General features: G+C 34.5%; 1 protein-coding gene across 10 annotated transcripts in view; it reads left to right on the top strand.

Moving 5' to 3' along the window:
- Nucleotides 1-18,359, top strand: part of EML5 (EMAP like 5) — a 120,418-nt gene that overhangs the window by 35,065 nt on the left and 66,994 nt on the right. For all 10 annotated transcript variants that reach the window (XR_012775952.1, XR_012775953.1, XM_075503401.1 and 7 more), the window contains 8 exons: nucleotides 2,017-2,152; nucleotides 5,084-5,285; nucleotides 6,402-6,539; nucleotides 7,284-7,540; nucleotides 10,314-10,526; nucleotides 12,435-12,602; nucleotides 14,443-14,549; nucleotides 14,936-15,054. Coding sequence is in view for 8 of the 10 variants with exons in the window: in XM_075503401.1 (XP_075359516.1) it covers nucleotides 2,017-2,152; nucleotides 5,084-5,285; nucleotides 6,402-6,539; nucleotides 7,284-7,540; nucleotides 10,314-10,526; nucleotides 12,435-12,602; nucleotides 14,443-14,549; nucleotides 14,936-15,054 (1,340 nt within the window). In the remaining 2 variants the exon portion in view is untranslated. The remainder of the gene's footprint in view (nucleotides 1-2,016; nucleotides 2,153-5,083; nucleotides 5,286-6,401; nucleotides 6,540-7,283; nucleotides 7,541-10,313; nucleotides 10,527-12,434; nucleotides 12,603-14,442; nucleotides 14,550-14,935; nucleotides 15,055-18,359) is intronic.

The raw sequence follows: 18,359 nt of genomic DNA, 5'->3' as shown, positions 1-18,359 counted from the left end.
GAAATGGAAAACAGATTAATCCTGGATCCACTTGATCTTATCTTCAGAACATTCAGCCAGCTTCCCACATCACCAAATGTCTGATTCTTTTTTTAATACTGGCTAATTAAATCATGGATTTCGGAAGGAGTTAATTAGAGAAAAGAGAATAATTCTATTATTAAGGTTGCATTCCAAAAAGAGCTTTAAAAGATTTAAATATGCCAGAACCTGGGCAGAATTCAGTATATGGTACAAAATGAGCCAAAATTCCTCTAGCCTTTTATTTGCTCAGTTACGCTGAAAGGTTAATGCAGTAAAACAGACAGACAGACACACACACAGGGAAACAAATACAGTTTGGGTTGTATTTTCAAAAATCTCTAGGCTCCTAAGGAAACAGAAAGAGGATTTGCAGGACGTTAGAGATAATGGGAGTTAGCCTTCTAATCTGCTTATGACTTAAAAATTCCACTACATTTCTGTTTAGGCTCGTACTACTCCTGAAAATATGGCTTGTCTTAAAAGTCTGTATCCTGAGGATGGACATGACATGTCACAAAATTTTATTTCTGTCAACCTAGTCTTTCAGGTTTGATTGTCATTTGACATTCTAGTAATAATACGCATTTTTTGTAAAAGCTGAGAGATTTCTTTTTTCTCAACTTGAAAAATGATATCCTTGTTACCTGATGCTAGAGAAGCAGACTCCATATTTCATTATGATCAGTCCATTATGATATTTTCCTTAGTTAAAATTTAAGAAGAAAAAACAGCTTGGTAGGTGAGAATAGTCATGAGTACCTGGGAATTCTCACGAGGCACAACACTGGATGCTAATTTGTTCTGTAAGTGTACAGCTTTATTTTCCCCCCAAAGCCAATCTCTCCTTTGCAAATTGCTTTCACTTTTGGGGTTAACGTGCTTCATTACTGTAAAATCCAGAACCCCCAACCAAAGAAACTATTGGAACTTTACATTTACTTCTTTACAAAACTGAAATTTCAGAACAATATTGTAGAAGATATATGTCTGTTATTGGCTGTTCTACCTTCTTTTCAACAGGAGTTACAGAGGCAGATTTTCCTTTCCACTGTTTTTAATGCTCTCCTGTTTTCTTTTGTCATAGCTGAATATTAAATATTTTCAATAAATATAGAACAATTTTTATTTAACTTCTCATAGGCTTATTAGCCAAAGTTGCCCTTTCAGTAGCTTTGCTTACTGAAATGCATGAACTACTTACGAAAATAAGACTAGTGAGTTGTGTAGGTACTTTAAAAAAAAAAGTGTGTATGCTGTTTAGATGATGCATCATGTTTACATTAAATATAGTGGCTATGTGGATACAGTATCTTTCTTTTAATAATAGATATATCATCCTTGCCTCTTTGTTATCCTGAAGAAAACATGTATCAAACGAGTTAAAGAAAATATGTTAGGTTTTGTTTCCTGATGTGCACCTTTAAAATAAGAGCTTATATTATGTATTTTTAAATGGTGTAAAGTGATCACTGTTTTTCTTACATTTTGCTTCTAAACTTAAATTTTAAATTGATCCTCCTTGGCTTAAAATGTAAAAAAGTCCCAGATTTTTTTTGTCTGGTTGCATAGAAGCTGAGTAATAGCAACAAAGGCCCTGAACCAAGCCTAACAGAGATCAGTGGAAGTCTTCCTGCTGATATTTGTGAGAGCTGGACCAGGCCCTAAGGCAAGAGGATATGAAACTAAACTCTTTCTAGGGATAAGAAGCAGCATCACTATGATCATCATCATCATCATGATGAAAGAAGTATTGCAGCAATTCTCGTATCTTACTGTTTGTCACTGAATGTGAATTCTGCTTGTTTTAAGCTTGTTTCCATTTCTGACTTTCATATTTAAAGCTTGTATTAGTTGCATATGTTTATGCTATTTTCAACAGCGTAACAGGTAGGAAGACAGGAAGACATTACTGGCTTGGACAAGAGTTCCACTTTCCATATTGGTATCTCTTATCTGTGTATATTGTTAAAAATAACTTTCTTCTCTCTTTAGGCAGGAATTTTCAGCATGAATGCATGCGAAGAGGGGTTTGCCACTGGTGGCAGGGATGGTTGTGTTCGCTTGTGGGACTTAAATTTTAAACCAATTACTGTGATTGATCTCAGGGAAACAGACCAGGGATATAAAGGTAAAAAGAAGTTTATCACTTTTGATATACCAATGAGGTAGGAAATGTACCAGTGTTTTGAACAAGAAGAGACTTTAAAAAACCAAAAAGGTTGTTTCATGTATGTTACTGTGAACTATTTGCTAGAAAAGAAATTTGATCATGCCCACTAGTATGAAGGTCACGTAGTCCTTCAAAGTTACTGTAAAACATACTATGAAGTTGTAGACACAGAGATTTAATTTTTTTCTTTTACACCAATAAAATGCACATTTTTTCTATTGTACAGCAGATTTTAACAAGGAACAGTAATACTTTAAGAGAACTTAGAAGAGACAGTGAAATCTACAATGTAAAACAGCGGAATACAGAAATTGCATTTGTTATTTATCCAAATTTTCTAAAAACTATTTGGAAATAATCTACAGTTTCATAGTACTTAGAACGCTGCTTACATATACCTGTGACTTCAATTACAGTTTATGTCATGCTAAAATTTTATATCTATCAGTCTATAGCATGTTTTGTCAGTGTTGTAGATATTGTTGCTGTAGTGATTCAGGAAAAGAATACAAACATATACTGAAGCACTAATGTCACTTACAATATTGCTTTTGTTGGCATTTGGTTTTCTTTGCCCCCAGTCACTTTGTTATTTTCTAATATCTTGCCAAGAATTTGACAATGTGGTAGAATGTCTGATGGCAATCAGACATTCAGCGTCAATAAATAACTGATTACAAGTTAAATCTTTGTATTCTGTAATTGACTTGGCATTCCCACCAAGATTGTGAAATATTGCAACAAGATGGAATACATTCCATTTTAAATGCTCTGTGGTACAGTGACTCTGTTTTAAACGTAAATGTACTCAGATGCTGTTTCTCAGCTCTGTTGCATGTAGTTGAAAGCTGTGTTTCATTCCCCGTTTCATTCTTTCAAACTTGTTCTCCACTCCAGGTTGTCTCCTTTACTTTTGATGGAACAGACTCTTGCCATGAACTGTTTTGGTTCTTCTTGATCACTTACGTGAACTCCATCCTCATCTTTTTGACTTGTCAAATGCCTATGACAGAGCTAATAGCTTTTTAAAAATCCTGTCTTTAATAAATTGTTTCCTGAATCTTTTCCCTTCAGTCTTTTTTACTTATTGTATCCTTTTGAGGATTGCCTTTACGATCTGTCCTTCTATTTGTTTTCTTAATTCTATTTTCTGCTGCTTCTGTACCTCACCTCTTGGTAATTTTATCCGTGAACACGAACTCAAGTTCTGTATCCCTGTGAATGGCTCGCAGAGCAATTAGTTGTCTCTCCAAGTAGTCAAATTGTTTTTCAAAATACCTCCCTCTACTATAAGAAGTTCCAAGTTCCAAAAACGTATGTCTTAATAATCTTTCATCAAAGATTCTGGTTGTTTCTTTCTTTATTTTTTAATCACTGGAGACAATATAGCCATATAATGTCTAGATTATAGGGCTGAATGGTAAGGTGGTTATATTCACCAGTGCAGCACAATAGGAACAAATCTGTAAAGCAAAACAGTTGGTGTGGAGTGTTAGAGTTAGCACAATATATATGCATTTTGAGGGGTATTTGAGAGGTGTTAGCTCTAGTCTGGTTCAGTGGACTGAACATTGTATTGCAGTTGGAGTGCACTGCATGCACTCCTGGAGCCCGTCTTTCAGTTCTATTTCATATGGAGGGAGTCTTATTTATGCATTTGAAGGCTATCTTGTGATGCAAAGCATGGTAAGTAGGCACAATCAGAAGCTTTGCTTTGAAAGCTAGCTTTGTCAGAATTAAAACATCAGTGCGGATGCACCAGACTGGCCTGTTAACCCACCCATTCAGTTTCCGAGTCTTGCAGTTTTTTTCCAATGTAAATTTAATAGCATAAGGCTCTTCTTTTCCCTCTACATAGTTAAAAATATTTTTCAGAAGCACATCAACTCATAGCATTACAATATTCCTTTCTTTCATCTGACAGATATAATTTTATCCGTGTATTCATCCAGAGTAGTCTTTCAGAGATCATTCTTGAACTACTCTCCAGGAAAGTCAGTGTTTAGGCCAAGTGAATTAAGTTAGGCATTGCTACCATTTGGTTATCTACATCTGAAATTGGCAAAATTGAGTTGCATTATCGGAATGTAATAAATACAGCTTGTTTTGAAAGGTGCATATTCCTAAAATTGGGCACCTAAGACTGGGTTCTCAGTGTACAACTGTCCTAACTTTCATTTTCTTATTCCCAACCTTATCTACAAAAAAGTGCAGCCTGTGAGTGCTCACATCCACTGGAAGCCTGGAAACTAATTCAGTTGTTAGAAATGCATGTTAAATTCTAACATGCATCTCTTTAAATGTTGTTTCAGTTTGATTTATTTTTATTTTATTTTTAGTGGGAAAAATATTTCCAGGTACTATTAAGATGTTACAAAGATTTGCTTTAGGGGGAGCATCTTAGAAACAACCTGGGGAGAAGTGGGCTCTGTCTTACATATAATGCATGTTCCACTGATGCTTCTGTCACTTATATAATTTAGGTTCATCTAGCTAGTACTAAGGTCCATGCTTTGATCAGAAATTGTAATTTATATTGTCTGCTACCTTTGTTGAAATTTAAAGACATTTAATGCGTAATTTTAGATGCAAATGTCAGTATTATCTTTCTATGTCAGAGTTCTTGTGATACCAGAATTGGCTACATGTCCTTTACTAAAATAAGGCTCACATTTTATTTTAAAATTTTTGTAATACTAAGCTTGAGAAGTTAATGTTCCAAGGGCAGTATGTGTTGTATGGAATGGATAAAAGGAGTAAATGGAGGAATAAGGTAAGGTATATGGATACTTCTTGACATTTTCTTGCTTTTTTGTTTTTTCATGTGCTATGTTACTTTTGTTTCACAAATTCTCAGGATGTATCTCTCAGTAACAATCTCTTCTACAGGTCTGTCTGTAAGAAGTGTTTGCTGGAGAGGAGACCACATACTCGTTGGGACACAAGACAGTGAAATTTTTGAAATTGTGGTGCATGAGCGTAATAAGCCTTTCCTGATAATGCAGGGGCACTGTGAAGGAGAGCTGTGGGCTTTGGCTGTACATCCTACAAAGCCGCTAGCAATGACTGGAAGTGATGATCGATCAGTCAGGTTAAATCTTGTTTGTTTGTTTGTTTAACTGCATACAGTTTTATACAAACAGCTCATTTTGTAGATAAGCAAATTGAAATGTTTACATTTTAAAGGTATTAAAATGTGGCATCGAAGTGCTTCTGAACCAGTTAAATTATGCATGAAATTAGTGCTCTCCAGTAATAAAATATAGTGGAAATGTGTATTTCACAAAAATGAAATGTACAAAATTTGAACAAATTTCATTTAGCCTAACATTAAGCACTCATACACAAGTATCCTGTAAGTGTTTCCTTTTCAGGAGTTACGTTAGGCATTCACAGATTACAATGAAAAAAATTGTAATAAAAACTTAGAATTTTTACTCTTACCATATTCACTTTTTCACATGCTGCAAATTAACTTTTAGCTTGGGAGTTTCATCAAGCTTAATGCATGCATAGTAAATTGAATCTATATTCTGAGAAAACCCAGTAAATTACTCCCTTTTACAAGTTCATCTTTTTTTGTCAAAAACACCTTTTCTCTTCTTTCTTAGAAATTAAATGTGTTTGCATTTTTCTTAAATATCTTCAGTGTAACGTGGTTAAGCAAAACGGTAACTGAATTATGAATATTGAAATAATGCTCTAGAATTGTAGATATATCTTGTAAATGATAGATGTTGTAACGTATCTTGTAGTAAAAACTTAGATGTTATAATATTATCTAGTTAGATGTAAGGAGTTATGAATAATGACTTGTTAATAGGAAAGGATATGTTTACTAAGTAAAGTCTTTAATTGTTCTTTAATGTTCTTCTTGGCTAAAATGGTTAACAAAATAGTGGAATTTTCACAGAGTGGTCTAAAAGTATATATTGTCATATGTTGTCATCCTTTTTATATTCAGAAGGTCAAACAAAATCAATCTGCCCCTGCATTTTCTCATTAGATATTTTCTCGCTATTTTAGATACAAGAATATTCTTTGCTGTGTGCAAAATTCACACTTTTGTCTTAGATTTTCCTTGTGGAAAATTATTTTAAAAGAGGACACTACCACGTCCAGCATTCTGCAGAAATTGCAGGCTTCATGCTATCTATGACACAGTTACAAACTACTCCTTACATTTGTAATTACAACTTTATTTTAGAATTTGGAGTTTAATAGACCATGCTCTGATTGCCCGGTGCAATATGGAGGAACCCATTCGCTGTGCTGCGGTTAGTACTGATGGAATCCATCTTGCTCTTGGAATGAAGGATGGTTCTTTCACTGTGCTTCGAGTCAGGTATGTTACAAAAATTAAAAATAGATACATTATTAACTTTTTCAAGCATGTTATCTAATTGCTTTTGTAAGTTGTATGTATATGGGCACTGTAGTGACCATACATGAGGAGATCACTTACATTTCTGTTTTAAATTACTGATCTTGAGGGTGCTCAGATTTTTTAAATGCATGTGCTACATGTATACATATTGTTCCATAACAAAACATTTGAAAAAGTATATTGGTCTAATTGTAAAGAATGGCAGCGTTCTAGGAAGTGTTTTACTTTAGGTTTTAGCTTTATTAATTATTCTTGAATTATTAATAAATAAATGTTCATTACTTCCTAAATTGTTTCCATATGTTGGAATGCTGCTGTCAGCGCATCACACATACAAAAACAGTGTTGCCTTGTTGCTGTGATCCCACAGTTTTAAAGGGAAAATGAGATCTGTGTCTCATGTCAGTGAAGTTTTCTTCCCTGGTAATCTGTCTGATTAAATTTTTTTGTGGACCCAGCTTGAACAGTTCCTTTTGTTCGCTCTCCCTCAGCCCAGTGCAGCACCTTCTTGTGTCACTGTTCCCTGTTCTTTTTTTGGCCATGAAGCCCTACCCAACTTTAAAAATAGCAGTGTTGTGTTTGCACATATGGTAGTGAAGTTCACTTCATCATTTCACAATTTTGTCCATTTTTTAAAACTGGGAACTTGACAGTATGATAAGGCTCTTCTATACTTATGACATGCTTTCTTTCATACTGCAGAGATATGACTGAGGTTGTTCATATCAAAGACAGGAAAGAAGCTATTCATGAACTGAAATATTCACCAGATGGGAATTTCCTAGCTGTTGGTTCCAATGACAGCTCTGTGGATATATATGGTGTTGTTCAGAGATACAAGAAAGTTGGGGAATGTATTGGATCTTTAAGTTTCATCACCCATATGGATTGGTCTTCGGACAGTAAATACTTACAGACCAACGATGGCAATGGGAAGAGACTTTTTTACAGGATGCCAAGTAAGAATCTGAGTTGCCTTTATGATATTTGTCACTTACTACAGAAAGAATGTATAGTAGTTTTGTAAAGACAGCCAAATATAGATCCTGGTTCAAAGCACTGGGTTATAGAGAAATTTCTGTCTAAGTTCGTGTAAATATTTGCTATATTTTAATAAGTACAGGATTTTCTGGCAAAGTTACTTAAATATTTTTATCCTTATATGTTTACTCTTCTTTATAATGCATCATTTCATGGTAGAGATGCTGGCTTATAATTATTTTATTTCTCAAAACTAAATCTGTGCTCCCTCTTCTTTAGAAAAAGAAAAGTTGCATTCAAATTCAATTTTGCAATATCTTAATAGCTTTGTACTTACTGAGCTTGGATATTAAATGGATTATCATTTGCTTGCACTGTATGTTTTTTAAAATGTGTGGAAAAATCAATATGTTGCATCTTGGAAGAGTCATCTGGTTTTCTAGAACTATGTTTGCAGCAGAACTGAGGAATTTAACTTAAAAGAGCTTTTACAGTGAGAAATTTGTAATAGATAGAAATAATTGGAATGCAAATTAATTTGGAAGTATAATGGGATTAGATAACTGTAGAGAAAATAAGAGTCCCTGATATAAGGATGCCAGAATGTTAGGAATTACTCACTGGAAACAAAAGAAATATTGAAGCTGTGATACGTATATGATTCCATCATGCAACTTTCAAAATGAATAAAAATATCAAAATGAAATTTTAGCTGGGCAGTCTACTGATAACACAAGTTCAAATGTGTCTTTTTTGTGGCAGGGGACTATTAAAGAAAATTAGTATATAACATAATATTAAAATATAGTTTTCAGATTCAAAGTTTGTGACAACCCCATTATTGTAAATATTTTCAAGACAACACTGTCTTGAAAACTTGACTGAACTGTCCCGTACTCTTGAAAACAGTTTTCATTAAGACAATTCCCTCTGCAGAGGACATAGGCACATAGTACGTATATCTTAAAGCTTCAAATTTAAGTAGTCCTGATTACAGTATGTCAAGGGCAGTGTTTGTGTCAAGGTTTGACTTGTTTCTTCTGTGTGTATACAGTCTTTACATAACATCATTGTATATTTTTCCCACTCGTCATATTTGTAGTAAGTATTTATTAGCATCACCACTTATTATATTGTCCCTTCGTTTGTTATACAATATTTATGCTTTGCACTGTACATTATTCATAGTCCATGGAGCTTTTCGTGACTCTTTTTGCTGAAGCATCTAATTCATTCTATGCACAAGTTTGATTTTGTGCACTGAATGAGACAGAAGATATGTTAAGAAAAGACAGTAAGTGAGAATTTAATTAGTCTGTAACAAATAGTTACACACAGGAGGAGCAATTGGAAGTTACATAGGCAGCTTTCAGCCTGGAATTTCTTGATATATTAGAACGTAGGATTGTGAAAGCTTGTTTATGAAAAAAGTTTAGTAAAGTCAGTGAAGTTAGAGGAATCTCCTAAATATTTTAAAATAATGATCAGAATCATAGAACTCTTGAACTTCCACTATAAATGAGTAAGGAATTTACGGTTGCCTAGTACAAGATCTGTAGGACTTAGTCATGGATATAACCAGTATTAGTAGTCATCGTTTACATGGATTAGTGATTGAAAGAGATTACAAGGTAAACCTTGTCAAAGGGTGCAGTAATTTCATCAGAGCTGAAGGATCTTCAAACGGGGCACTTGAGTTCCTTTCCAGTTTTTGGAGGGGTATATAGTAGTTGAACTTTTCCTTGAGTGTGGTTTGGGTGTTTGTTTGTTTGTTTGTTTGTTTTTCTTTAAAGTCTTTGTTTCTGATTTATTTGCCATTTTGCGTTATCTTTTCTCTATGGCTGTTCTTTACTCTGTTTATTCCAGTCCACTTGAGTTCTCCCTTGCCCTGTTCCCCTGTTGAAAACTTACCTCCTTACAGTACCTGAGGCTGCTTCCCCCTTACATCCCATCCCATCCCATCCCATCCCATCCCATCCCATCCCATCCCATCCCATCAGCCAGAATCCTATTAACCAAACGAAAATGGGGAAAAAACCCAGCCCAGTTGCCTTCAGTTTTGTTACCACTGAAGTCTGAGAGGTGAGTTGTTGGCAGTGTCCTGCTCGGGTTCTGCAGTTGCACACTCAGTCTGACTCACAACTTTTACGTTTTCTTGCATTGTTCTTGTGTTGCTCCTTCGCTCTGCTTCTGGCCATTCCTAAAGACACAGTATTTATTAAATGGGCCTTTGGTCTGACTCAGTACTTAAGCTCTTACATGAAACTTAGTGGGATTGGAACAATCTTATCACAGATAGAGCTGATTTGAAATAACCTAACAAGGATCTAAGCATAAAATGGGTATTTTCAGTAATGTACACTGGTCAGATCTAAATGAGTTCTTCAGTTTTTGCTCTAAGTAATCCAGGTTTCTAGAAGAGTTCAGCAACAGAATTTTTCCAAACTTTATCTTAGAATGGCTACATGTATTTTTTGATAAACATTTAAAAACAACACAGCCTCAAGCAGATATCAAGAAATAATAAAAACTGTAAAGTACCAAACCCATGGTCTTCTGTTAGTAGTCTTGAGGAGCCTTACTACTGATACTGTTGGTCATAAGAGGGAATATTCGATCAGGACAGTTTTAGAAGTCAGTTTTTAATTCTGTCTCACTTGGATTTGATTTCTGGAGAATTTTAAAAAATTTTACATTCTTTAAAATTGCATAGAGAGCTGTTTTTCAATATTCACTTATTTTTGTTCTTAGGTGGAAAAGAGGTAACAAACAAGGAGGAATTAAAAGGCGTTCAGTGGGCATCGTGGACCTGTGTTTCTGGCCTTGAAGTTAATGGAATCTGGCCCAAATATTCAGATATAAATGATATAAATTCTGTGGATGCAAATTTTATTGGGCAAGTTATGGTTACAGCTGATGATTATGGAATAGTAAAGCTCTTTCGATACCCATGTCTAAGAAAAGGTAGTACCTTTAAGTTCAATTATAAATGTATATTTTTTAAAATTTTGGTTATTCAAGAAAAAGGTTTTAGAAAACTGGGTTTTTGAAAATTACATAAATGGCAAATATTCTTAGAAGTTTAGTTGGAGCTCAAAGATGGAAAAAAATAATAGGCCGATGTATTGACAATTGTAATAATAACAGTATTTTATTTGCATTTTAAATAGGATAGCCAAAAGTTTTACATATATTTTATTTTATAAAATAGTTTTCTCTCTCTCTCTCTCTCTCTCTCTGGTATTTCATGAGGTGATGTAATATCTACCCTTTTATGAGATATATATCGTTAAGTATTTCACCTTGGTCTTCAAGTAGTTTTCTTTGTCCTCTGGATCTGTGGTGGAGATTTGGGCTACGAACTAGAAAAAATAACTTTACTAAATGATTAGAAGCAATAAATAAGTGAACAGCAAATTGGTCCTGTAATCAGAGTATGCCACTCTATGTTATTTGAAGTTTAAAAACTTTTTCAACACATTTTTCCTCAAAATTTTACTAGCAATAAGGACGAATCTCATGTGAAATTTTAAAAACTAAGCCTAAAGCAAGGTATATAATTTTCAAGTTTACTGTTCAGGACTGAGTGAACAGGTGAGAGATATATATCTTTTTAGATGAGAAAGGCTTCATTTTTTTAGAGTTGTTTGAAGAACTCCGTTCTAGACATCATTCAGGTTAAACTGTAACAAGTTATCAGTAGCAGAGATCTCTGTCTTCAAGCTGGTAACATGATGATGATCAGAGAAAGCCTGTGAAATGTTCCGTAGCTTTTAAGAAGAGTCCTCTTAACCTAAAAAGTTTGCCTGGGGACTAGATCAAATCTCTAAGTTTTGAAAGGGGAAACAAAAAAGTTGCACCATTGCATCATTGCAGTTTGCAGCATTGCATGTTTAATGCTGGCTATGACCACATGATCTTCGTGATGGGTTTTAGGATATGTCTTCAAGCCATATGTGCTTAAAGAAATGATTTTTTTTTTTTTTTGGTAAATGACTGACATTCCCCCGTAGTTTTTTCAACTCTTTGTAGAAGGTGATATTAAAAACCATTTGATTTCAATATTTCCAGTTTTATTTTTAAAGTGATAAAGCTTTTATTGGTACCTGAGGTAATCCGCAAATATGTTCATGAAAACAGTCTTCTGTCCATTTGAAGGAGACTGAATTTGTTCCCTTTTTATCCCCTATTTTGCACTAGAATTATAAAAACAAAGAAAAGGCACAAGATTCTGTTTAATGGAGTGCTGTTAGGAACTTCTTTTTAGTAACTGATGCAATGATTGTGTTGTAATTATGTAGTAGTCAGTGAAAATACTAACTTGGTGTAGTTATACTACTACTGCTACCACTACTACTACTACAACTACAGGTGTGGGGATATGAATTGCTAGAAGTGCTTAGCACTCAAATTGCACAAGCAGTGGGAACCAGTGCTACGAGCACACATATGGGGGTGTTTTCACAGAGCTAAATATACATCATTTAACATTTAAATAACTGCATCTTTTCAATATAGAAATAATAATTGGCAAAATCTTTGTTTGTAAAAACTAAAATAAAATTAATACAATAAAATTTTTAAAAAATCCTTCTTTAGTACATCTCATATGGCACTATCGTATGTCTTCTCTCTTTGTGTTTGACTTGTTAAAGATATTATATCCTGCAATCCAAATTTAAAAATTTCTCTTAGATTAAAATTTGGGAATATGGCAAAAAGTTGCTGCTATTAATTAAAATATCACTAGTAATTAGAATACCTTAATTAAACTATTACTTTTTTATAGAGGTTCCTTGATATGTTTTCCTAAGGTGCTTCTGAAACATTTATTTCACATATATTGAAAGATATCTTTTTTTCTTGTTCTAGGAGCAAAATTTAAAAAATATCTTGGTCATTCTGCTCACGTTACAAATGTCAGATGGTCGCACGATCACCAGTGGGTTGTTTCCATTGGGGGAGCTGATCATTCTGTCTTTCAGTGGAAATTTGTCCCTGACCGGAAGTTGAAGGATTCGCTTCATATAGCACCCCAAGGTAAGTAACTTATTAAAAAAAACAAATGGTGGGAGGAGGGTAGGCTAAAAGAGAAATAAAATTCTTTGGTGCAAGTATAGCAATAAATATTCAGAATTGTCAGTCTGCACAAAATTGTTCTTTAAACTTGCAGCTGCCTGAAGTACCTGATGGCGTTGCCTAATACTTACCTGTACCCTGTATGCTCAGTCTAGCAAGGCTGTGAAAAAAATTCACGACTGTGTTCCCTGTGCAAAGGGAAAATTTAAAAGTTCAGATCATAGATAAGAATTTATGAATTCTGTACATATCATCCTTTACTAAATTGACAACAACTGGATGCCCAGATGTCACTGGAAAAAAAAGATGTATATACTCATTTGATTAAAATTTTAAAGTATTTAGATGATAATTTAAGCATTGACACCCCCCCCCCCCCCTTAAAGCAGATTATAGGTGTTTAATATTTGGAAAAAAATGTAGATCATGTTTCCACTGGTGACTAATACAGCATTTATTCTCATGACTGAGTTTCCCAAAATCAAACAATTAACTGAGTGTCTCACTTGGAAATTCCTAAAGGAATTTTGAGAATCCTTTGGGAAAATAAGTATATAGAATTACAATTAAATAGGCTGTTTCACCCTTTAGTGGCTAAGATCAGATGAAGATGTATCAGTGTGGACCCAGGTAAATGAATGCCGATTCAGTGCTGGCCTTGGCAGTGCCAAATGCAGAAGGAAGCAATAGTTCTCTTCATCTCCTTGATGAAGCCTCTAAAAAGCCTTTAACTGGTTTGATCCTTCATGGTATGAATTCATTTTCAACTAATTATTTGCCATGAGTCCAATTTCTCAGTAGCTACTGCTTCCCAAGATAAAATTTCTATATATTAAGTGTTGTTTCAATTCGTTGTTCCTGGATATATAACCTTACTTCTGGCTATCTGACAGTATGTGCAACCTACATCTATTTTGTCACGCTATTGAGAACTGTCCTGTTAATGGCTTTTCTAACTCTGTAATCTGCTACCTTTATCGGTAGCAATATTGTTTTTCTCTAGATCACTGATAAAAATGTTAAGTAGTATAGCTCCAAAGATTGCTCTTTATTGCATATTTCTAGAAGCATTTGTTACTGAGTGGTGATTCTCTCTCTTTGCAATTACATTTTGAGATCTTTTAAAATCCATTTGTGTTCTAGACTGATTTTGTGTCTCGTTTCTTGATCAAAAAATGTGCAACGTTCAATCAAAGGTTGCAGAAGGATCCAAATATATTATCATTTATCAGCCAGGACATTCTTGCAGTTTCTGTTGGAATGAAACTCTGTGCTACAACATTATCTGGCTTTCCCCAGATGTAAAACAGAAACATTAAATGACTACTCTTTTTCCACAGTCACTGAAAATTTTACTACTTCTTTCCCATATATGATTTTCTTTTTTTCCTAATCTACCTGAAGAATTGCTGCTTACATCAATGACTCACCTAACCATGAGTTTCTCGTTGGAGCCCTTTACTTCTCTTGTTAGTTTTCTGCAAGTCTTAGTTTCTGCTTTATACTCATTACTTCATGGTCTTCTTTCTTCCTTTCCTCCTAACATTAATGTTGATGAAATAATTTTAATGAATGAAAACTAACTCGCTCCAAAACCAAAAAAATTATCATACTTAGAAGTTGGCTTGTTTCTACTGTAGCAGTGGAATTGATCCTGTCAGCTTGTCAGTTATTAGCAGTTTATGTTGTAGTTAATATAAGCATTGATTATCAAATCAGAAACATTAAGCAGCTACTTTAAACACTTTCTGGTTTGCAATTTAGGTTGCTTCATTTCCTGTTTCTGTTTTCTTGGTGGCAGAGAGTCTGGTTGATTCTAATAGTGATGAATCAGATTCAGATCAGTCTGATGTTCCAGAGCTGGACTCTGAAATTGAACAAGAGACACAGATCACCTATCGTCGACAGGTAAAGATTTTAGTTTTAATGGCAGTTGGAATGCTTCCCAGGGTTTAAGTTGCTCTTTTATGAAGACGTGTTGAAATCTGAAAACTGGGGAGACTGAGAGCTGAGCAGGAACTGACCAAAACCTTTAGAATTATTATCTGATGCATTCAAAATACTAAGATACAATAGAGGAAAAAAAGTGATTACATGTATTCCTAGCATGTTCTATTAGCGTTTTGGTTGTAATTTAAAAACAAGTTACACTATACAATAACTAGCTACAGTTATTGGAGATTTTTTTCAGTGATATCAGTGTAACATTTTTGTGGGTGATAACTGTGGCTGAATTCTCAGAAACATGCTTTTCTTATGAATCTCTTAATTTATAAGCGTGTTCTTTCTTAAAGGTTTACAAAGAAGATCTACCTCAACTTAAAGAGCAATGCAAAGAAAAAAGAAAAAGTGCAGCTTCTAAGAGACGAGAGCGAGCTCCAGGGAACAGTATAAGATTACATTTTGTTCATGGGTATGAAAACTAGGATTCTTTAAAATATACAAGCAGACTGTTTGTGTTTTGTAGATTGGTGTTTAATAATCTGATTGAAGACTTTTAGGTCAGTTGCTTTGTGATTTACTGTTTTTATTTATTTCTGTAAAAATAAATTTACACTAAATTAAGAAAGCTTTGATGCCAAGCTAGACTAATTCTGGACATGAATTCTGAAGTGAATTTGCACTGAAACTTTAGCTGATACTTATTACTTGAATAGAGGTGACTAAATATAATACTTGGCTATCACCCATATTTTTCAGTATCTGGAAAGTAATAGTTCTCTTTGAGGTATTATTTTGGAAGCTACAACGGAAACTTGGTGTAGTTGAAGATGACTGGGTTCTGTACTAAGTGGTGTTTCTATCAGTGTTTTATTAAAAAAAAGTATAAACTGTACCTAATCTGAAACAATTTACACGTTCCTCTTCTAGTTTAGGAATTAAATTTAATTCTTAATAGGTCCTATAAGTGTGTTAAAATTCAGTTTCATTCTCTTTTTTGGTGCTAATTTGAGGAACAAAATGACTTTCAGATGCATCCTTGAAATCTTATGATTTTGTCTCTAGGGTTGGTAGTCTCCCATAACTCTTCACAAGTGAAGGCTTTTTCATCAGGACAAAGATGTGGTGTTTTAAAGCAAACTGGCAGTAGATGTTACTACATTAGAATAATGATCAGACATATAAATTCCCTTGATACAAAGCAAAACCAAAGCCTTTATTAAATTAAGGCATTGGAAATCAGGTAATACTGTGTTTTCCTTTCAAAAGATAACTCTTTGCAGGAATACAACTTCTTTTTAGAGATGACTAAATGCACAGATAAGTTGCTGATACTGTCTATCTTTATAATGACATGTAAACAATTTTAGAAGGGCTCCACATGGAATGCTTAATAAATTAATTGGCTAAGAATAGTTAATAATTCAACTCAGCAATTTTGTCTGTAGAAGACATGGAGTCTGAGGAATAGCTTTGGAAATAATGACAACTGGGAAGCTTGGTACAGAGTTGGGGTTTTTATTTCTATTTTTGACACTCCAGAATTCTCAGTTGAAGATTTTTATATCTGTGTAGAAAATGCATTAAGGTGGGTAGCTGTATGTAGTCTTTAAAATTTGGTCTAAGAATCAAACCAAATGATCCTGAAGAAGATGTAGCACAAGCAAGGGCCCTGGATCTTTGGGATTATTGTTATTTCCTTCACAACAGAAGTGAAGCTTGACCAGAATATCCAGGAATGACCAGAAGTAGAATGTCCAGTTGAGTTCTGTCTGGTTACCCAATGGGAATCAAGGAAACTAATGAAGAATCCATGCTGAACAACAGATTTTTCTCAATGTCCAGGCTGTTAACTTTAAAGTGACCCACATCCAAGTGAGTAATAGGCATATTCTCTGATTCAGGAAGTCTGCTTTGCTTCATCTTTCTTTAGCTGCAATGGAAATGTCTTGGATGTTCCTTGAAAGTGTAAAAAGTGGTGCTTTTTTGAACTAGGGGAATAAGAAGCTCTTTTTCCTTTCTTTGTTTTTGAGCACGTTGGTTTTGTGTTTTGAATTTGTCAACTGCCTTGAAAGATGAACTTTTAAAAATCTCTTCATATCCTGTAAAAAATCCTTTAGACCTCTGGTTACTTCCTGTTTTGGAAGGGGATAAAAACAATAATGCTGAGTATGTGAGCCAGCCACTGACTAATACAGATGAGAAAGCAACTTCTGTTAACAGGTTGATCTTTAAGTGCATCTTTCTCTAAGAGATCTGATGCAGTCATGATCACAAACATGTTATTAAAGTGGTGTACTAGTTTGGCCTCTGACTATTCCTGTATTTTCTTTCTGCCATGTCTTTGACAGTGGTGGTGGTTCAGAAACACAAAAAGGATACATCTTTTGAGATACTCAGAGGAACCCCTTTCTCAGACTCAATGCTTATAATACTTTATTTCTGCTGGCAGAGAATAGGGATGCAAATATAATACTTATGTCCTGTATTCTCTCAAAGCTATGCTGCTTATCTCACAAGAATGATACATTTTTTTAATATTCAAAGGATTTAAGCAAAATCTAGTTTGAGTTTCAGGATATTCATTGAACTGACCTTATAATAAGATTAGATTTGGTTACGGTTTCAAGGTGACATGGAATTTCTCATGCTCTTAAATGAGAGTCTTATGACACCTTGCATGGATTCCTACCAGAGGGCTACAAATACCTACAAATAGCATCTGAACAGGGTACGCTATGAGTGGGTCCTGTTGAGAAAACACTATTGCCATGCAAAAGTATTTAAAAAAAAAAAAAAAATCTCTACCTTTGTGCTAAAGATTCTGACCTCAACCATGTTTATTTTGACATTTGGTTCTTCTGGAGATTTTTGGGGGAGGGTTGCACTATGTTTGGAAATTTCCCATGTCTACTTTGAAGAGTAACACAGAAATTTTGGAACACTTACAGCATCAGACAAGCTATGGACATTGACTCTTTTTCCCAGAAAGGACAGTACTTGTGAAGTTGCCCCTTAGTTGGCTATAGATGTGTAACTTGCAGCTGTGGGTAGGATCCAGCTTCCGGTTAAAGAATTTACAATTGTGTGCCTAAAAGTAGGGGGTTTTATGTGTGTATCTAAACTTCTGTCACAGTCAATGGAGATCCAGTCAGTAGTCAGTGGAGCATAAGGAGTGATTTGGCTCAAGTAAAATTAAATGCTGACTGGTTGGTCAGCTGAGTAGCCTTGCAGGTTCCGTTACTGTATTGACTAGAACACTGCTGATTAAAATATAGGTGTTAATATATCTAACACACATGTGAATACCTGCGTTTACATGTCTTGATCTCAGACTGAATCCAGTCCTTGCTCTTCACGACGTTGGTAATGGCAAAATTTTTTCCTACATAGCATTGAGGTAGCTATCTTTTCTTCTGAAAGTTACTGTCGTATTAACTTGAATCAGTCCTGGATTGATGGTTTGATTAGCTGTTGCTGAAGACCACTTGAAAACATCAACTGCTGCAGAATGCAGTGTTATGTTTATTGTGCCTTGTTATATATTATCCAGTAACTATGATGCAAAGATTGCTTTCATTATTATTTAGTTTCTAGTTGCTAATCAAGATGCCTTGTAAATTACTTCTGTGGTTTGTTTTCTGCATGCAAATAAATTGTTTCTCTTCGTGCTTTTTTTGAGATTAGCTAATAATCTCAGTTCTAAATTGGTTTAATAATATGGAGATGTAAGTATTTTGGAACTGTGTAGCATATTCTCAGGGAATATCTACACTG

The sequence above is a fragment of the Mycteria americana genome, chromosome 5, assembly GCF_035582795.1.
Source record: "Mycteria americana isolate JAX WOST 10 ecotype Jacksonville Zoo and Gardens chromosome 5, USCA_MyAme_1.0, whole genome shotgun sequence".
In the NCBI taxonomy this organism is placed as follows: Eukaryota; Metazoa; Chordata; class Aves; order Ciconiiformes; family Ciconiidae; genus Mycteria; species Mycteria americana.
This window is presented reverse-complemented; position numbering and strand designations above follow the sequence as displayed.